The 22,688-nt window shown below is 37.4% G+C and overlaps 1 protein-coding gene across 2 annotated transcripts in view; it reads right to left on the minus strand.

The window, feature by feature from the left end:
* sugt1.L (SGT1 homolog, MIS12 kinetochore complex assembly cochaperone L homeolog) overlaps window positions 1–22,408 on the minus strand; it is a 47,919-nt gene extending 25,511 nt beyond the window's left edge. The window contains exons 1-9 of one of the 2 annotated variants that reach the window (XM_018245004.2): window positions 21,743–22,408; window positions 17,222–17,310; window positions 14,762–14,810; window positions 13,324–13,414; window positions 10,632–10,701; window positions 7,861–7,931; window positions 5,560–5,613; window positions 4,313–4,332; window positions 2,529–2,560 (exon numbers count right to left, since the gene is read on the minus strand). In XM_018245004.2, the coding sequence (XP_018100493.1) occupies window positions 2,529–2,560; window positions 4,313–4,332; window positions 5,560–5,613; window positions 7,861–7,931; window positions 10,632–10,701; window positions 13,324–13,414; window positions 14,762–14,810; window positions 17,222–17,253 (419 nt within the window). In that variant the 5' untranslated portion in view covers window positions 17,254–17,310; window positions 21,743–22,408. 2 annotated transcript variants of the gene reach the window in all.
* Window positions 22,409–22,688: the final 280 nt, after the last annotated feature.

Consider the following 22,688-nt stretch of genomic DNA (forward strand, 5'->3'; position numbering starts at 1 on the left):
TGATTTCCTACAATGAATGGCAAGTTTCTCCATTAGTTTAACAGCTTGGAAATGTGATGAAATTGCTTTCACCAAGATAATTAAAAATGACCACCACTGAGAATTCATCAAAACACAAGAATTTAGTGACATCGGCAATCATTGGTATTCTGTAATTGCTCTTCCACTTCTTTGTGGATTCCATCTGTGCCTACCATTTGTGAGCCAATTAAACAACATTTTGGCAAGTTGTCTTTTTCCTCTCCAAAGGAGGAGCCAAAACAATGTGCTAAGCAGGTCTATCATTAAACAGAAGCTAACTGGAAATAAAGCAGGATTGTTTTTTCTTTAAAAAAAAATGCAGCTTATTCAATATACTTTGCATATTGAAGCTAGTATAAGCAACAGAGAAATATTTTATAACCCTTTTCAAAGCACAAATGAATCCCGTTTTAAGCATTACCTGTTTTTCTTTTTTATCGTACGCTCTGATCACCATTGTAAATTATACAAAATGAAGGTCTATAAGTACAGTAGAAGACCAACATTGCAGCCTAGTGGCCATTCATGAAGCACCCATTAAAAAGCAAGTCTGTAACAGAATTACATATATTATAGGTATGGGATCCATTATCAGGAAACCTGTTATCCAGAAAGCTCTGAATTTCAGAAAGGCCATCTCCCATAGACTGCATTTTTATCCCAATAATCCAAAATTTTAAAAAATTATTTCCTTTTTCTCTATAATAATAATAAAACAGTACAGGTATTGGATCCCTTATGCAGAAACACGCTATCCAGAAAGTTCACAAATTACAGAAAGGCCGTTTTCAATAGACTCCATTTTATTAAAAAATCTTTTTTTTTTTTTTAATGATTTCCTTTTTCTCTGTAATAATAAAACAGTACCTTGTACTTGATCCAAACGGAGATATAATTAATCTTTATTGGAAGCAGAACCAGCCTATTTGATTTATTTAATGTTTACATGATTTTCTAGTAGACAAAGTATGAAGATCCAAATGACAAAAAGATCCGTTATTCGGAAAACCCCAGGTCCCGAGCATTCAGGATAACAGGTCCTGTACCTTGTAATTAGTCCTTACTGAAGGCAAAACAATCCTAGTGGTTTTAATTCACATTTAAATCTTATTTTAGTAGGTATGAAGATCCAAATAACAGAAAGATGCATTATCCGGAAAACCCCAGGTCTAGAGCATTCTGGATAACAGGTCCCATTCCTGTTCATTGTAAAAGACACCTGTGAGACAATGGCCTCACATTAAACTTCTGATTTATTTTAATTGAGCTTGAAAGTAGAATGTGGTTTTATTTTCAACTTCAGATTTTGCCATGTTTAGTGACAAGAAACAACAAAAAACAAATACATATTTTCTAATTAAAATAATGGGCAAAAAGCATGTTCAGCATAAGAATTATTCATTGCACTAATGTTGAAAAATGGGGATACTGCCTTTCAGATTATCCCATACAGATTATTTCTGCGTATTTCCTCCTTAACTGCGGTGTCTGTCATGAAGCATCTTTTTTTTTTTGCGTTTACACTGGTCATTAAATAGACAATCCTTTGCCCCAAGAAAGGAGATCATAAAAAAAAACAGAAGTCACATAAATGTTTTAAAAAATGAAACCTGGAATGCATAAAAGAGTCCTTGGATAAACCCAAAGTGCAGCTATGTCAATAAGGAAAATGAATTCTTCCAAGTCTACCTGCAAATGGATTATGATATTTTGATATCCAGAATAATCGGGTCCTGGGGCTATCTGGATAATGGATCTTTCCGTAATTTGGATCTTCATACCTTAAATCTACTAGAAAATCACGTAAACATTAAATAAACTCAATAGACTGGTTTTACTTCCAATAAGGATTAATTATATCTTAGTTTGGATCATGTAAAAGGTACGGTTTTATTATTACAGAGAAAAAGCTAATCGTTTTTAAAACCTTGGATTATTCGATTATAACGGAGTCTATGGAGGCGGCCTTTCCGTAATTGGGAGCTTTCTGGATAATGGATCACATACCTGTACCATCAGGTAGCTTCTACCGAGTTTCAGCAATCCAGGCAAGTGCGAAAAGGTAATGAGAAGAGCTAATCAACCACATAATGAATGTGAAATTCAAGTCTTAAGCAAAGTAGTGATTTTAAGATATTATGGCCCCTTCAACAGCCAGATGTCAACTTCCCCAGCTACTATCTTATTTTTTAAAAAGGATATCTTCATATGTCAATGTAAGCAGTTTCCAAAACCCTTACAAATAAGAGCAAACCACTTTTAATTTGTGGTTACTCACTCAGGGAGAACAAAAGCAACCAAAACATAAGAAACTAAGTTGCACCTCATCATATTCATTATATAGAATAACTCTGCACTTTCCTGCAATGCAAATTGTGGTACATTCACTACAATTTTAGCTGGGGAGAAGCAGTTTCCCTAAGTTTCAGCCATCTCATCTGTACAGGTTTCTCTGGTCTTTCCTTAAAGGCAATATAAACACAACAGCGAAAAAGTCACATATTTACCTGTATTTCGGTGATGCCTGCTGATTGTTAGTCTGTGAGGAAAGTATATGCATAGATCATTTTTTCAGTTTCAAAAAGAACAGCTCAAATAAGCAGTGTGAGATACTGATTAAGTTATTGGATAAGGATTTTCAGAACTATGGTTAAGTATTAGACTACGTTTGTCTTATGGAGACGCAACAGAATGGAGAGATCAAGGGAATATATTTCTACTTGGTGCGGTAATGATTTTGCAGAGAAAGACTGTTTTGCTTGACGATTCTCAAATGCATATCTACAGATATCGGTCTTATGACCCTCAAGGTTTCAGTGCCAATGCACAATTGAAAGGCAGCAAAAGGTCGCATGAAACCACAGATGGCACGGTCGATTTAATCTTGAGTAATAAGCACTATGCAGTAGAATACAAACATCAAATAACTGCCATACTAAATGGGATTAAAATATAAATCTAATGCTTAAACACCATTTCAGCAAAACTTGGAAAAATGTTTAGTTGACAAAGACAGCGGTATTACAGCAACTAAAAATATACCTGTATGGTAAAAAATTAACAGTCATAATAATACCCAAATGCATCCAGGTTGATAGATCTCACTGATCTGCAAACTATGATTGATGTTTTTCCAATAAGCCTGGACTATCCCTGTTCACAAGTAAGTAGCTACTCTGACTCCATTTGTTGGTTCATGGAGTTCCTGAGATGCCCGTCTAATACTTTAAGGGACTGCATGGTCCAAAACTATTGATGGCGCATTCATCTGTGCACATCTAGCTACAAATTGACGTTCAACTGCCTTCCCATTAAGTTAGCTGAGCTAATGACAAGTGAAATGATCACTCTGAAGACCTTTGGAGCTCTGCACCTTTTCGGAATTGCAATAGAACTCATACATGTGAATGGACAAAGCATGTCAAGAGAAAGTCACATTTACTTGACCCTTAGTTGGTACAACTAAATAACAATATCCATCCAATATTTGTATGCCACTAAGGAAAGGGTGTCTTACAAGTTCTCTCTCTGGTAAAAACTCTCTCATGTTTAGTTTTTGCTTAAATGCTCCTGATAGAGGACAAAATAAATTTAATACAAATGGAAATAAGAAGTTGTATGTATGAAATTAAAATGATACTGGCAGTAAAAATTCTCTTTTCAAAATATTAATCTACATTAAAAGTTACATATAGGTCACGTTGATTTTTTGAGGACAGTTCTGCTTTTGTAAGTAATTATTACTTTAAGTTCATAAACCTGACTGTTTTGGCAACCTGGCTGTCCCATCTCAGTCTGTCAGTTAGAGTTTCTAATTCTAATGGACTACTGCTGCACAAATAAAGCAGCCCCCTCCTAGAGGAACATGGGGTTAAGAAAGGCAGTGTAAAAGCATCAGACAAATACTTTTATGGCAAAATTACTAATAGGATTCAAAGATAATGTTATGATGGATATAAAAAAAAAAAAAAAAAAGGTTATTTTCTGGTGTCAGAATCTCTTTAAGGGTTTGTATGTGTTTTCCATGTCGCTTAATGCCATTGCCATGCCCTCAATGATTGTTGGCATTGACTTTTAAGTATCAACTTTTTAAATAACATAAAACATAGAACAGACAAAGAAGTCAAAAAATGGCCTCTTCAGAGCAATATATTATCTAGAGCTGAACTAGAAAATGCAATTACATGAATACAATTATCTATTAATTATATATCCTAATCATTCCATTATAAATATAGAAAATTAAATAATGAGGTAGAATGCCTTTAAAGGTACAAGATGTAAAACTTACCAATTGCTCTTCTGCTGAAACTAAAAATAAAAGAAGGAGGAAAATGAAATATTACATTACAGAAGTAAACAACATAATACCTGAGAAGTGTGAAATCGGAATAAAACCGATATATTTCTGCATTTGGCAACAAGGCTCATGAAAAAGGCAATATGTGATAGGAACCTTAACCAACACAAATTATAAGTGAGCCAGTGAAAGTTACATTTGGAGGTGGGAAGAGATTTTTCAAACTAAAATGAATTAAAACCACTCTATTAATGCAGCAAAAGTTACTTTCTCTACCTTCATCTCAAAATAGAATACAGGTATGGGATCCGTTATTCAGAAATCCATTATCAAGAAAGCTCTGAATTACCGAAAGACGGTCATAGATTCCATTTTGTCCAAATAATTCAAATTTTTTAAAAAAAATTATTTTTTCTGCAATAATAAAATAGTAGCTTGTACTTGATCCAAACCAAGTTATAATTAATCCTTATTGGAAGCAACAGCAGTATATTGGGTTTATTAAATGTTTATTTGATTTTCTAGTAGACTTAAGGTATGTTCCAAATTAAGGAAGGATCCGTTAACCAGAAAAAGCCCAGGTCCCAAACATTTTGGATAACAGGGGCAATACCCGGCCTTACTACATATTTAACTTTTTTCCCTATTAATAACATTGGGATCAACCATCATTTTTACCGGCCCATAAAGGGCCTAGGGGAGTGCCAGGACCAAGCAGCCTAGGGGTGCCCAAGCCCAAAATCCGGGCCTGTATGTGCTCCTTCCTTGCAGTAGCTGCTGGCTATGGATTATCATTCCTACAAAGGCATATTATAAAAAAAAAAAAAAGGAAAACTTCCCAAAATGGAGTAAAGAAGAACTCTGAGTAGCTGTAATGCTGCAGAAAACTAACCCCAAGTAACTTTTTATGGGTTATCTAACTATCATGTTACTGCTGTGTAATAAAGATGACAAAGCTATTGCTACGAGTTACTGCAAAAACATTGCTGCACTTGTTTAAACCTATATCAAGTCCCGGCAACCTCTGAGCAGAACACGGATTACTGGTGCAGCAAGTTTTAAGTGTTTTCTATACCGTGTAAAGAATTGTCACAAGTATATTTTACCCATTTAGGTGGCTCCTAGTGTTTGACATTTCTTCTCAGTTTAGCAAACAACAGGAATACAAAAAAAAAACAGCAAATAAAGAGAAACAAGGCTAAGTCCTTACTGAGAAAAAAAAATACATTTCTCCTCACCGTTTAGTTTTTCCTCACATCGTTTAATCCAAGTAGGAAATGTGGGAGTGGAGGCTGAAAGACAGATTAAAAAGCAGAACATTTCCATTACCAAGTAGTGTTATTGATGTGTTCATGCTGCTTATTGACATCACTTGAAGTGAAAATTGGGATGCTTCAATCTAGCTAATTAGTTGGTTTAGTAATCTCAACCAAGCAGGATCAGAAGCTACATCAAAAAAAAAAAAAAAAAAAAAAAAGAAAATAAGGTCTACACACAGAAAAAAAAGTTCCTGTATTTATTGTTAGACACAGTTCTGACGGCTCACAAACCTCTTCATCATCTGTGATTAAAAGGAATGGCAACCTGTAGTTAATCCTTCAAGGGCTGCAATTTTCGGTGCCTATTAATAACATGAACATTATTTATCAAAGAGGGAGCTGAAAATATTTGAATGTAATTTGAATATTCGCAAAAACACTTTGCAGTTCCTATAGTGCAAATCAAGGTTTGATGGAAAGTGATCCCTGTTTCAGTTCTCAAAGTGTGCTCCTATTGTTGGCAAACAACACACTGCCTTGCTTTATGGCCAGCACCAATATAAGCCTACAAAAATTTGTCAATCACTTATCTGAAAGACATAGTAACATTTATTGCACTGCTTCTTGGAGGCAATGTTTGCCGATTTAAAAGGAAGGGTTAAACAGATAAGAAATCTTAGCGGAAGATTAAAAAATAAAATATATAAAATCTAAACCTCTAATATGACAAAAACACAATACAAGTATGGAACCGGTTATCCAGAATACTCGGACCTGAGGTTTTCCAGATAAGGGGTCTTTATGTAATTTGGATTTCCATACTTTGTCTACAAATATATCATTTAAACATTAAATAAAGCCAATAAAACGGTTTTGGTTCCAATAAAGATTAGTTATATGTTAGTTGGGACAAGGTACTGTTTTATTATTACTGAGACATTAATTGCTTTTAATGGAGTCTATGGGAGATGGCTTTTCCACAATTCTGAGCTTTCTGGATAACCGGTTTCTGGATAACAGATTCGATAGCTCTACAAATCAAAATCTAATGGAGGGGGAAAAAATATTGGAAGCACAAGCCATTGTATTTGGCTACATACCTATCAGAACAGAAGCAAAAGTCTAGCAAAGCATGCTGCCAATAATGTGATTCCAGAATACATATATGCATTCACAATTATGTTGGAATCATAAAAATCCATTACCTTCTGCTACACTGGAATTGTACTTGAACATATAATACAGCAAAACAATATATTCTTTATAGCAGCTAAATAAAAGCATATGGCTTATGAGTGCCCCCTTGTGGCAAATGACATATTATTCAGTTATATAGTAACAAATTAAAATGAAACCTGTTCTGTTAATGTATTTGAATAGGGCATAGTGCACAGACTGGGGAAAAACAGATGTACTCACTCCATTGTAGTCACTGACCCAGAAGTGTTTTTTTAAAATATGCAGAAAACAACTAGCCTAGGTACATTATAGTGCCACCTATAGATGAATCGATATTGTCTATAGGCGAGTCTTCAAAGTCATATCACTTAAGAAAAACTAAAAATAAGGTCATGTAATATAAGGTGCAACTTTTGCCACAAGTCTGGTTATCTACAGCAACCAACCAATAAGTTGCATTTACTGGTCAGCTGTGTGAAAGCAAACATCTGACTAGCTTCATTAGTTACTAGACCTGGCAAACAATGCACCTTGTATTACATTATCCCAAATTATTGAAAATCTAGCAACTAAGTGTAACATTCCTCTTCAGTTTTTTGCCGAAGTCATCCAGTGTTTTAATTGTTTTATTAATAAATACATTAATGTAATTACTATTAAAAGTTGTGTCTATTTACATCAGCTGTCAAAATGGCTATATTGCTCATATTAGATTAACAGATTACCGGTATCAGATCCATTATCAGGAAACCCATTATCCAGAAACCTACAAATTACATGAAGGCCATATCCCACAGACCACTAAATAAAGAACAGCAACCGTTCCACCATATTGAAGTCTTGGTCTGATTATTTCTTGTAGTATGTGGGTATTGGCATGCCTCCTACAATCCCACGGTTTTTGTACCTTGTGCTTACCTGTTTAAATACATATCATGTAAATCTCTTATACTTGAGAAAAGTTAAAACCCCAATAAAAAGTTATTACAAAAAAGTATTATATCGTATTTTGATTGTGTGTCAGCACACACACACAATAAATCATTTGTTTCTGAAAACAATCAGTTACTTACAGTTTACTTACTTAGTCGGTTTACTTACTGTCTAACATCTGTCCTTTTCTGAAACTTTCTTCAGCAGAAGAATAGTTTTGTAAATGAAATTCGGCCTCCCTGTTATAAGGAGGTACAATAAATTAGAAATAAACAGCAACAGGTCACCATTCTATTTATCATGAGATTATTCCAGGTGATAAAGATTTACATATAAAAAGAACCAATATTAACCCTTAATAGTAAAAATAAATTAAATGGACAAGACATTAAATGATTCAAGAAACAGAAGTATATAGAAATATTTAGTAATATTTTAGTAATAAAAGACAATGGTGGTTATTTATTAAGGTCCGAATTTATCTCAATATCGGCTGCTACAAACTCCGATCTAACCCGCTAGGGTTTTTAACGCTCATTTATAATTACACTTTCCCGAAAATTACCTTTGCGGGAAAAGCTCAGATTTTCACGTTTTGTTCGTGAATTTTTTCCAAAAACTCAGAATGTTTGCCAGATCACCGCGAATAATAGGTTTTATTAATTCAATATGAAAATAAAACTCCGAATTTTTCTGAAACAACCAAAAATCAATGGGACTGTTCTAATTGACTTTTATGCAACCTGGACAGGTTTGAGATGCCGTGATTTTTTTTAAGCCTATTATAACACAAAAAATCACGAATTCGGGGAATTTCGGGTATTCGGAGCTTAGTAAATAACCCCCAATGTTTTAACCAGCTCTTGCAATCAAATGCAACCAGTCAGAAGGTAGCATTTGCAAATCACCTATTTGGACACAAATCTCTCAGGTTGCCTTAGTTTAAGCACACGGGCAGATTGGGAGATATAGTCGCCTGGTGACATTCTCCCCGAACTGCCTTCCGCCTGCTAAAATGAAAAAACGACTGCGGCAATGCACTCGCGGCGCTTCAATTTCCAAGGTTGCAGAAAGTTTCCTTGTGAGGAAACTGACAAATTTAGACTGTTTCAATGTCACTTTAAAATCTAGCTACCAGCACACAGAAGCCAAGATATTGGACACACTAAAACCCACAAGTCATCACACTTTCTATACAGAGTCTTCCAAACGTTTAAATAAAGAGGAAGAATTATAGTATGTTTGCCAGATCACCACGAATAATAGTTTTTACTAATTCAATATGACAGAGTTTATTTTCCATTTTATTCAGTTACCCTTTGTATACTCTGGCCCATAGCTGTCAAAGTATACAGGTCAAAGAGAGGTTTTAAAAAGGGAGCTGACAATAAAGCCAGCCATACATATGGAGAGGTCGCCAAACAAGCAGATCTTTTCCAGATATGCCCATCTTCAGGTGGGCAATATCGGGCTGATCCAATCTAGGGCCCAACGATCAGTACACAATGAGGTGAATATGGGCAGTCAGATTGGGGTTTGCAATCAACGAACCGTTTAAGAAACTACATATAAAAATCCTACAGAAACACCACCACCTTTTTCTGGGCCCAGGCTCATTAAAGATGAACTGAGACAAGATAAATGTCCTGTGGTCCGATAATTCAAAATGTTATTTTATTTTCTGGAAATCATGGATATGGCATCCTCGAGGCTAAAGAAAAGAAGGACCACCCAGCTTGTTATCCGTGCACAGTTCAACAGCCAGCATTTGTGATAGTATAGGGTACATTAGTGCACATAGCATGGGGAGCATGCACATTTAGTAATTGGAGTTACAGTCAACAAATCAATCTGTTAGATTGGTGCATGTGTGCCCAAATGGCACCAATAACTAAAAAGTTATCATACAATTGGTTCAATAACTTTAGCCATGTGTGGCTAGCATAAAAATATTTGGACTGATCAAACACAATATGTGGATCACTGAAATATATAACTAAATAATATTATCATTTATAAAATATATAACAAGAAAGAGCAAATGGGTGGTACAAAATTTCAATAGTTTGACAGCACACACGGAATATTGCCTACAGACAGTTAGTTGCCTTTCCACAAGATTCTTTTATGAGTCAAGGGGAGAGTAATTTGGGGTAATTTTGGCCATGTCTTTTGGCTACTTAAAAAAAAAAATCACGGGCAAAGTATGTTTTAAGATCATAGAGTACATGTTATAGCTCTAAGGTGGGTAAGCAGGGCACGTAAAACTGATGGGCAGTAAAGTTATTAAGTGACAAGAATGGTTTCATAGAGAAATACGCCATCTCTACATACAAGGTGACTTTTGGGTATTCTACTCCACACACAATGACATCATGCAAATAAGAATCATCTCAAAGGGATGAAAAACTTTGAAATTGCAGTTGCTATGGAAACAGTAATCCAGCACTGATCAAGAATTTTAAAAAAGTAGGGGATAGCATCAAATGCAATCATTACATTTATCAGTGCTCTCCTGATTCAAATATTCCTCTGGTCTCTTGCTAGGAGAAGTGAACAGAATCCAAATAAAAGAGTAAAATAAAAATGCATCTAGTTCTTCTGGCTGCCGGCGATTTATGTATTTGAAGCCTAACAATAAAAATGGCATATCCAAATACAGCAGGGGGGATACTTTATATCTGCCAAAGCTACAAGTATCAAATTCATAGCATTCTAGCAAATAATTACTGTGAACTGAATACACCGCTATAAAGGATTGCAATGTCATTAATAACCAACAGTTAAGGCTTCTCGTTAGTTAATTTGTATTCCATGTTTTCTCATATGACAACATCACTTAGATTAGGGCAGCACTGATGAATATACAATTAAATGCTGGATGGCCAGAGGTTTTCAAACAGTAATAAATGGAAATGGAAACTAGTAGTGACACGTACCCCTTCCTGAGGAAAGCGCTAGCATTGTTAGGCTGGAGCTCCAGGGACCTCTTTGCATCCAAAACAGCATCTGCATTAAACCAAAGCATTGAGAATTCAAACACATTCCTTTATTACACACAGAAGCCTTGCTCTCACTGCAAACTAGATCTGCAATGGAACGTGAACCGACACAGCTGCAATAGAAGGTGCAAACAAACTTTATTTCGTTCACTTGGTAGCAGAAATTAAAAGATATGTATAATCCATTCCAATGTAGAATATATATATATATATATATATATATATATATATATATATATATATATATATATATATATAGATAGATAGATAGATAGATAGATAGATAGATAGATATACACATATATATCTGTAATAATAAAACAGTACATTGTACTTGATCCAAACTAATGTATAATTAATCCTTATTGGAAGCAAAATCAGTCTATTGTGTTTATTTAATGTTTACATGATTTTCTAGTAGACAAGGTATAAACATTCGAATTACAGAATGATCCATTATCCGGAAATCTCCCCAGAAGTGACCACATAAATGCATAATGCAACATTCAAAGCATCTTTGTCCAAGACAATGAATATCAACGGTACATTGAAGGCATAAGCTGAAGGCGCCAATTTGTTTTTATTTCCCTCATATTCTAGTGATTGACAATTGGGTGGAATCAATGGAAAAATGTCCCCACCCACACAAGGGTTAAAAGATACAGGAAGGGAGGGGGTTCTTATACAGGTTCATCCTAGCCACAAATTTGGTACAGGTATGGGATCCATTATCTGGAAACCCATTATCCAGAAAGCTCCAAATTATGGGGTGGCCAGCTTCCATAGACTCAGTTTTAATCAAATAATTTAGATATTTTTAAATTATTTTCTATTTTCTCTATAATAATTAGACAGTAGCATGTACCTGATCCAAACTATGATATACTTTATCCTTATCAGAGGCAAAACTCCTATTGAATTTATTTAATATTTAGATGATTTTTAGTAGACTTAGTGGCCTATTTATTAAAGCTCGAACTTTTCGAGGCAAGTTTATAGAGGAAAAAAAACCCTTGAGATTTATTGTACCCCAAAGCTGCTAAAAATCCGAATCCGAAAATACTTAATCTAAAAACCTGTTGAGGTCATGTAGAAGTCAATGACAGATGTCTTTGAAGATGTTTCTTGACATTGTGATTAGCGCTGGTTTTCAGCGGATAATCCGATAAACGTTTTTTCGCATCAACTTTTTCAAGTTGATTTTTTGACGAATTAGTAAAATTAGTGGATGGGAGTTAGGTTGACTTTGTTTTAATAAAATTAGATACATGTGAGTTTTAGTAAAGAAAAGTATGATGATCAAAATTACAGAAGGACCCCTTATCTGCAAACCACAGATCCTGAGCATTCTGGATAACAGGTTCAAAACCTGCATATTATGTTATTACGAATTTACCCTCTATTGCAAGGGTAATTTCCTCAATGCTCAAAAGGTTATGGGTTGAAAGGTTTCTAATGAACTGCAAAAGTTGTCCATTATTGTGGGACAAAGTCCCACAAAATTAATGGTTTATGCTACTGAGTGGGTTTGTGAAGATTAACCACCAAGTTTTTTGCCAGCTAAAAAATCCATATATGCATCAGTAGAGATATATATGAAGATTTTGATATAAATTATTTCAGTACATCATACAGTGGACTACCTTTGGGCACTAGCTTTTTTAGGGCAGAGGCAGCGACAAAAATCCTCTTCTTCGGGGCGACTAATTTCCCCGAACTGCCTTCCAGAATGAAAATTGCTGGCACTTGGGAGTGCTTAATTTTCTGAAGTCGCCCAAAGCTGCCTCACGAGGAAACTTCGGGCGACTTTGGAAAATGAAGTGCTCCGATTGCCATCCCGCCAGCAATTTTCATTCTAGCTGGCAGGAAGGAAGGGGAAGGCAGTTCAGGGAGATTAGTCTCCTTTAAATCAAAGCGCAGTGTCAGAACCCTTGGGCCAAACACACAATGCCTCAGAAATTAATGTTAGTAAAAGATTGTACTGTTTTATCATCCATAGGCTATGTACAGGATTTTTAATTGACTGTATTTAGAAAGTTTCTATTTTAGTATGCTGAAGCTTATATTAAATTTTCATTTTCGCAATAGTTCCCCTTTAAAGAACATATAGAACAGAAGCAGTGACAGATTTTTGACATCCACTGTGTTACACATGCATAATTTGTTTCATGGTTGATTTTCTTGTTTTGTTCCATCTCCCCTGCTGTTGTCCCCTCTGATCTCTGTCTGTTTGGTTTACTCCCTGGTCCAATAGTATGCAAGGCTCCATTTTAAACTGCATGTATATTGCTGGAGTGGATCACGTTATAATCTTTTGACCTATCCGGATGTTCACTGTTGTCAAGATCCTCACAGTTTTCAAATAAACTACTCTTCAAGATCTTCAAGGTGCCATTCTGATTGAGTTCAACTGTCTGCTGACATTCCTGAGGTTGTAAGTTTTTGCTATCTCAACACAACTTAAGTTAAAGAGATCACACTTTCAATGCTTAAAAAGGGAGGCAGAACACACTGTTTTACACTGGTTAGCAATAGTTGTCAAAATGCCATGTTTGCCATTAGCCTTAAAACACTATCTAGATTTGTATCACTTTAACAAACAAGCAGGAAGCCAATTGAAGGCAGTTACCATTGTAATTCTGGAGAAGTATCTGGGCATAAGCTCTTTGGCAATAATATTCGGCACAGTCAGATTTCTCTTCTATGGCCTTTGTCAACTCCTATTAATCAAAAGACAATTTCATTCAATATTCATGTTAACATATAATACATAGTAAACTCTACACCAGTTTCATTCCAAAGTTCAATATCATTTTTCTATTTAGCTTAGAAGGCAGGCTTGTAACATTGCTCACATCATCATGCATCTTTTCTCAACAAATGTGACTTATGTAACTACATTTTTAAGGCAGGGTGTCCAAAAAGGCAGATTGTTCCCTACATGTGGATCTTTGATGAAAACCAGATAAGAGTAGCCCAGCATTGTAAACTTTTCAACAATCTGGTCACATAGTCCAGATGACCAGTGGGAAAATAATTGGGGCCCCTTTGGGAGGGGCCTGCTAATGTTTTGCACAACACAGCAGAATATGTTGGAACATTATAAAAACATGTCCAGTCAGGGATGCGGTGGGTAGATGGGGACCAAGACAGAGTTTTGGGATGTGGAGGAGGTGGGTTGTGTGGGTTTAAAGAGCCTGGCTTGAGTGTAGCTGAGAGGGTTTGAGGGTGTGGCCAAGTGGGGAATTAGGCTTGCCATCGTTCTATTTAGGCCTTGCTAAAAAATCGTTTTTAACTCCTTGGGGTTTTTTGATCTTGTAGTGCCATGTATTGTTAGTAAAGACATGGCACTGCATACATAAAAAAAGACAGAAAAGACAGCCAGGTGGTTAATTTAAAATTTACGTTTTGAAGCTGTAATTAGGGTTGCCATCTGGCCAGTATTTTACCGGCCTGGCCGGTAAAAATGATGGTTGATCCCAAACTTATTAATAGGGAAAAAAGATAAATATATGGGAAGGACGGTATTTTTTTCAAGAAAAGGTGGCAACTCTAGCTATAATCCAGCTATTGCCACAAGCAAATGGTTTACTCGTGCTCATTAGTCATTCAAACAAGCTCTACCTTACCATGCTGCATATTATAGCGGACAATCACATGCCATTAACCACTTCAGTAAGTCTAAAGCAGTTGCTCACCAATGAATTTCTGACTTGGAGCCAAGTTTAGGAGGCATAAAGCCTGTAAAACAGAGCCTCCAGTAGTCTGCTAGTCCACATGTGCCTACCAAATAATCAATCACAGCCCTCATTGGGCACTTCTAGGAACTTTTTTCATGCTTGTGCTGCTCTCCGACTTTTTTTATATTAAATGTTGCTCATGGTTAAAAAGGGTTGGGGGACCCCTGGTCTAGAGTTTATTAGTGAATAGTCAGATTACTTTGGGCAAGGGTTGTAAAGCCATTCTATTTCAATAGATATATAGATATATTTTGTGAAAGCTCACTTAATTGGTACAGATTAATTTTGTGTATATAAATGAAGCATACATTCCAGAGCAGCACTTACCTCTAGGGACTTATGAGGATCTGCACCTATACAACTGTCCGGAAAGGATCTAAATAAGGACAAAAAATAACCATATGAGAAAAAAAGATAACACTTCTTCAAATAACGATTTTTAATATAAATATATTGCATTAATACTGTCACAGCAGGAAAGATCATTAAGTTGACACATTACTTAACTTTTATATTGCACCTGGTCCCTGAGCTTTTTAAAGGAGAACAAAACCCTAAAAATGAATATGGCTAAAAATGCCATATTTTATATACTGAACTTATTGCATCAGCCTAAAGTTTCAGCTTCTCAATAGTAGCAATGATCCAGGATTTCAAAATTGTCACAGGAGGCCAACATCTTGGAAAGTATCTGCTACACTAACAGCCTCAGTGGGCTCTGAGCAGCTGTTGAAATGCTAAACTTGGGGGTTGTCGCAAATTATCAAGCAAAAAAATAGGTTGTCCTGTGATATAAGCTGACTCTAAAAGGCTGATTATTAAATTGTCATGCTTTCTGTGGTGCCATGTAGTAATTATCTGTATTAATTACTAATCATCCTTATATTGTGACATTTCTATTCTATGTGTACTGTATATTGTGAGGTGGTCCCTAAGATCAGTTAGTGACAGCAGGACAGAGCATGTGCAGTGAATCAGCAGAAAAGAAGATGGGGAGCTACTGGGGCATCTTTGGAGACACAGATCTTTACTGCTAAAGGGCTGTAGTTGCCTTGGTCTGGTATAGAAGCACAAAACATAATGTACACATTTAGTTAGGCTTTAGTTCCCCTTTAAGGTCAACTGCTACGATTGAAACATTAGTTGCCAACATCCCTCTGATGCTTCTGAGAAATGTATCAACTAATGTAGCAAGTTTTAACAGTGAAGTCTGCATCTATCTTATTGAGCTGTCAACAGGGAGTCAACAGGGAGTAAAATAAATTAAGACAATGCGACTTTAAGAGCACATATCACCTAATAATTGTTTCCTGCACCGGGGGAATGTGACAACCTTCCCTGTTCTGGAGTGCAGGCTCTGTTAGGAGGAAACCATTTTATGCAATAGGTACTAAAAAAAGGAACTAAAAAGAATCATTATTGCTAATGTACTGTCGGAACAGTTTAAAAGGTAAACTACCCCTTTTATTTTGTAGTAAATAGATCGGAAAGTAAATGGATGGGAAAAGGTCATCTGAGATTTCCTTCTGAATGTAGATCTCTTAGACCATACAGTAAAAGAAACGGACCAAAAGGGTGAGGCATGTAAGCATCCCCTCATCTGGCTTATACATTGTAAGTCCTTCAGAGCCAGGGCTAGCTTCGCCTCCTAACGTTGCTCTCTTGACTGAGCACTGGATTTTTCATCTGTGCCTCAGTGCAGAGAGCAGCAGACTGTAGGGGGGGGGGCACTGCACCAAGTGCTTCCCAAATGAGCTCTTGTGCCTCTTAGTACTCTTGCACTTGAGACCCCTGGAGGCATAAATGCCCCTTAAGTGGGACTCGCCGGCCGAGGCCTGTTCCCCTGATCTGCCGCCCCCCGGTTAAAGGGGTTGTTCACCTTTGAGATAACTTTTAGCAAGATGTAGAGAGTGATATTCTGAGACAATTTGCAATTTTTTTTATTTAAGGTTTTTGAGCTATTTAACTTTTTATTCAGCAGTTCTTCAATTTGCATAATAAACCAATCTGGTAGCTAGGGTCCAAATTACCCTAACCATGCATTGATTTGAATAAGAGACTGGAATATGAATAGGAGAGGACCTTACTAGAAAGATGAGAAATAAAAAGTAGCAATAACAATAGATTTGTAGCCTTACAGGGCATTTGATTTTTAGAAGGGGTCAGTGATGCCCATTTGAAAGCTGCAAAGAGTCAGAAGAAAAAGGCAAATAACTATAAAAAAAATAATGAAAACCAGTTGAAAAGTTGCTTAGAATTTGCCATACTATTAGATAATAAAAGTTACCATAAAGGTGAACCACCCCTTTAAGAAGAACTTGAGATCTATGCGATGCACAGTGGCACGGTTCTTTCATGCGCGGTGGGGGGTAGTTGGACGTTGGGAGGGGCCATCGTGTCACAGCCCTGGTGGGCCCCCAGCATGCCAGTCTGACCAAGCGCGTTTCAGGAGATGCTGCCGTCCCCTCCTGCTCCGCGATTCTAACTTGTAGCGTCAGAGCGGGTCGAGGAGTGGCAGCATGACTAGTGCAGTGAGCACTTTTGCGTTTGCTGCACTAGAAGAGCCGAATTTCCGTTTTAAAAAATGGAAAATCGGCTCTTAAAGTTACTAGAGGTGGCTTTTTGCCGCCCCTGGTAACTGGCTGCTCTGTGCTGCCTGAGGCAAGATTCTCACCTTGCCTCATGGCCGCAGCAGCCCTGAGTCCGACGCTGCACACAACCCCCTTAAGCACTAGGACAAGAAAAATTCTTAAAAACAAATATATGCCCTGTATAAAATATACTCACATTGCAGGGGGCACAGTTCCAGCCTCTGTCATAATGGTACAGTATTAGGAGCTAACTATCTTGATCCTTGAGTTTCTCTTGATGGTACTGTATTACAGAAAAATAAATGTATTGGATGAGTACCAACATGATATTTATTAGACATCTCAGATCATTATGAATCATGTAATATTACTATAGTACTTTAGTATTCATCTGTTTGAAAATAAGTACTTGAGGCAACGCAACAACATCCACAAATTAGCTGCCCACTGGAACTGGGAATGGCAACTCTACTGCCTGTCTTTTAGGGTACACTGACAGGTAATCCATAATGTCCCTGTAAGATCACAGGAAGTATATATTTAATCTGTTAGGATCTGATTAACCCTTTAAAAGCTAAACTTGCTTTTCCACAAACAAGCAGAACATTGTTTTAACTACTTAACCTTGCCAGATATTAGTTTGTCAAGGAAAACTATATAAGCTATTCTAGTTAACATAAACTTTGCACAATTAATGCCCAATACAGTGTGTATACCCAATTATATGGCTCTACATACACAAAACACAGGTGCACACCAAACATGTAGAAAACAGCTGACTGGATGCATGAAAAATAAGTTTAAAAAAAAAAGTTCTGCACTCATGGGTCTTTGGAAAATGAATCAAAAATATTTATTTAATCACAAGTCCAATGTTTTGGTCACTACAGTGTGACATTTCTCAAGAACCTCAGATAGACAGACCTGTATATACCCATCAGTAGGAAACACACACACACACACACACACACACACACACACATACATATACACACAATATATCAGTTCCTTACTAATGTATTCTTTCTAGTGTATACAAACAACATATAGACTGATAAAGAACAAATCTGGCTCTGTAAACTGGCTTAACTCTCTTATAAAAGAAAACGGTTTTGCGGGTTCCAATTACAGCTGTTTAATTAATCACAGACTAAACCTTGCTCACCGTAAAAACTGGTTGGTCCGGGTGCCAAATGCCCCGGACCCTACTCTTAATGAGGAACACTGGGTTTTCAAAGTCTTCTTTCATATAAACAGCGATGAAAGAAGAATCTGAGGAAGTGTTGTATCATGAAACGCGTCAGACCTCAGATACAAAGTCTGTCTGATTGATATTATGTTTAAATAAAGGATTTAACTTTTTAATAATCTGGAAAAGAGCGATCATTATTTGATGCCCAGGAGTGCGCTGCCTCTAAATCGACTACATAGAAACAACATAGGTTTTGTCCCGGCTGCAGAACCTGTCAGGCTTCCGTTGCAAGTGCTTGCCACATCCAAATATATATATGTACAGAAATATATAATATATCTACATATACTTGGATGTGGCAAACATTTGCAACAAAACCTTGGTTCTTTCTGTATCTAGTAGAATTAAGTCTAAAGCAACTGGACTTTGCGTTTTCTTGAAAACGTTTCACTCCTTCGAGGGGAGTGAAGAAGCTGCTCGGAATAGTGATGAAATGTTTTCATAAAACCCAAAGTCCAGTTGCTGTAGACTCAATTCTGCTAGATACTGTATAATGTATAACATGACCTGGATTATTGAAAAATGTTAATAGACATCTTTGTTCTTTCTATGTACTCAAATATTCAAATAATTTTATATCCGCACAGAGAGGGTCTAAGTAGCCAAACTAAAAAAAGTCCTTTTTCCAGCTAACAAAATGGAAATTCAACTCTTAGGTAAAGGCACGGGGTACAGTGACAAAACACCTGAAAATACCTTTGTATTGAATGTAACTAAACTGGCACTTACATAACTGATTACATGTGTAATAATGTGAAATTGCCTGAGGAGGCATTCTTGGGCAATTACGGCAGTAATCAGTTTTTAAAATGGTGATTATGTTTTATGTAACTTTAATTCAAAGGTATTTTCTGAGGTTTGTCGCCTGTGCTGGAGATTATACGTACCCTGTGCCATTACCAGGTTCTTACCCATTCCTCAATGAAAAAACCATGAATACATAGTAAGCTAAATGGAAGGTAGACGGTAACAAATGTTCATAATTGACACATTAGGCCATGCAAACAAAATCAATTGACATCTTTTTTTTGTAACATAAAAGCCCACAAAAAGATTAACCAAAAAAACTATTTCTGGATAAAATTGTATTTCTATTCCAAACAGCACCTGTAAGGGTAAAATTTATAAAGTTGCAGGATAGGACATCCAGTGAATGGTACAAAAAGCAGAGCTTTACGCAAAAAGGAACCTTGATCAAGAACAGGGGTCCCCAACCTTTTTTACCTGTGAGTCACATTCAAATGTAAAAAAAGAGTTGGGGAGCTACACAAACATGAAAAAGTCCCTTGGGGTGCCAAATAATGTCTGTGATTGGCTATTTGGTAGCAGCTATGTGGATTGGCAGCCTACAGGAGGCTCTACTTGGCACTATACTTAGTTTTTATGCAATTAAAACTTTCTTCCAATCTTGGAATGCAAAAATAAGCACCTGCTTTGAGGACAATGTGAGCAACATCCAAGAGTTTGGAGAGCAATTTGTTGCTCACAAGCTACTGTTAGGGGATCACTGATCTAGAATATAGGTGTTGTTACTTCTGTATAAAATAGGAAGATGTGTAAACAACTTAATTACATAAATAGAAGAGTGCTCCCAAAAATGTTTTTTCTTAAAATATTCCCTTTATTTAATAAAACTTTCAGTAAACTACATATGCAGATGAGGTGTAAAGACTGCAAAAAAAATCACTTATTCCCAATGTGACCATAGTGATGTTGCTTTGGGCAGTTAGTAAACACCCCGAAAAAAAATCATTTTAAGGTATGCACTCACACTGTGGGCTGGCCCAAAGAACTGAATGGGAGGGGTATCTTTTTTAGTACCTGAAGGACACCTGCATTTGGGCCTTTTGTTTTTTTGCCTCTCTAACACAATACAAACATTACTTGGTTACATACACCAAACACTGTCTCCATGGATACTCCTTATACTTAACCCCTTCAGAGTCTGGGTTATTTTATCCTACTGTACCACAAATGCAGTGCTGCTTAGATGCAAATCAACCCATAACTACAGAAGCATTGTTACTATGATACTTTACGCAGGCGTCAAGCGTTCTATGGCAGCTAGTTAGTACTTAAATTTTTTTTTTATAAAACTAGTTTTGTTTCCACTGTAAACCTCTTCCAAACATCAATGTAAATCATTTTAGGGTGGTGGCACACGTGGCGATTCGAGGAGATTAGTCGCCCAGCGACAAATCTCCTCTTCTTTGGGCGACCTTCCCGCCGGCAAGAATTCGAATCGCCGGCAGGATGGCATACGTAGCACTTCGTTTTCCGAAGTCGCCCGAAGCAATCCGTATGCCATCCCGCCCGCGATTCACATTCTTGCCAGCAGGAAGGCATTTTGGGGAGATTAGTCTCCTGAAGAAGAGGTGATTTGTCGCTGGGTGACTAATCTCCCTGGAATCTCCACGTGTGCCACCACCCTTATTGTAATTAGTATGAGACACTGGGGGACATAAATACTGAATTATATATATCTCTATACACACACACACAGATATACACACACACAGATATACACACACACACACACAGATATACACACACACACACAGATATACACACACACACAGATATACACACACACACACACACAGATATACACAGACAGATACACACACACAGATCTACAGAGACACACACACAGATCTACAGAGACACACACACACACACACAGATCTACAGAGACACACACACACAGATATACACAGACACACACACACACACACACACAGATCTACAGAGACACACACACACAGATATACACAGACACACACACACACACACACAGATATACACAGACACACACACACACACACACACAGATATACACAGACACACACACACACACACACAGATATACACACACACACACACACACAGATATACACACACACACACACACAGATATACACAGACACACACACAGATATACACAGACACACAGATATACACACGCACAGATATATACACACACACACACACACACAGATATATACACACACACACACAGATACACACACACACACAGATACACACAGATACACACACACACAGATACACACACACACAGATACACACACACAGATACACACACACAGATACACACACACACACACACAGGCACTGGCGGCAGAGGAAGCTTGTGTAGGTAAATAGTGACATCATAACCTGCATTTCCCACAGCCACATGGTGTGAAATACAAGATAATGATGGTGTAATTACGATCCAATGCCTGTGCTTTCTTGTTGTTAAGTAGGCGGGCGTCCACCTATCATTGCACTACAATTCCCAGCAGGCACAGCTATATACAGTACAAACAACAGGCCCCTCGGGAGTAGTGCAAAATGCACGGATAGCCAGCTGTCAGTGATCAGACAAGCCCCTTTCTGTCTGACCCAGGTGTTGGGCAACAGAATAGGCAAAGTACTTGGTACCCACAATACATCAATACATACCTGTACGTGCTACACACTGCGCGGCCTGCGCAAGGATCCCTCCAACAGCTGCTCGGTGAAACCCCAAGGCCGAAGCACAGGGAAGGGAAGGCAACACAAAACCGCGCCGCGAACACTGTCCTTCACTGCCGATCCGTACAGGGAAAGTTCTGGACTGGCCGGGACTTTGCAGACGTGATCAGCGAGGAAAGAGTAAGGCCAGAGCGGGAAAATTAAGAATCAGAGCGGCATCTGCAGGTCAGGAGGAGCAATGGCAAAGCAGTCACGGTGGATATGCTGCACACTGGCGGCTCGGTGTGTTTTATAAGGATTGTCTAAAAGAAAATATTTTCATATAACCATGTCTACCTCACGTGACACGCCCTAATAAAGTCCCTCCGGTCATGTTCCCTTCCTGCATTCTCCTAAACGATTATATGGCAATTGGCAAAGAGGAGTAAGTAGGGGAGGACTGAGGAAGTTTGTAGCCAGACAGGCAATTGCCAGGCTAAGCCAAGAGTCCATTCAGAGCAGCTTGGGGCAAAACTGGAGGGTCAAAAAAGTTGCAGCAACTTTCATTTTACTGTGCAAGTCGTCTTTGCTTTATAAAATGGAAAATTAATCCCTTTTCATGTGTGATACGACCAGGGCCGCCATTAGAAATCACGGGGCCCCGTACAACAAAATTTTTGGGGCCCCCTGGGCCCCGCCCACACTGACAACCAAGCTCCGCCCCATATCCCGCCCACATCGCAGTTAAAAGACCACACAGACATCAGCGCTAAAAAAGTAACCCCCCCCCACACAAGTTGTAAAAAGCTATTGATGGTCAGGGCCCCCTTATAAAAAAATTGGGGCCCCAAAAAAAAAAAATTAAAATTTTTTTTTTTTAAAAACATTGGTGGCAGGGGCCCCCTGTTAAAAAAAACTTGGGGCCCCAACAAAAAAAAATGTAAAAAAAACTAAA

The sequence above is a fragment of the Xenopus laevis genome, chromosome 2L, assembly GCF_017654675.1.
Source record: "Xenopus laevis strain J_2021 chromosome 2L, Xenopus_laevis_v10.1, whole genome shotgun sequence".
NCBI classification, from domain to species: domain Eukaryota; kingdom Metazoa; phylum Chordata; class Amphibia; order Anura; family Pipidae; genus Xenopus; species Xenopus laevis.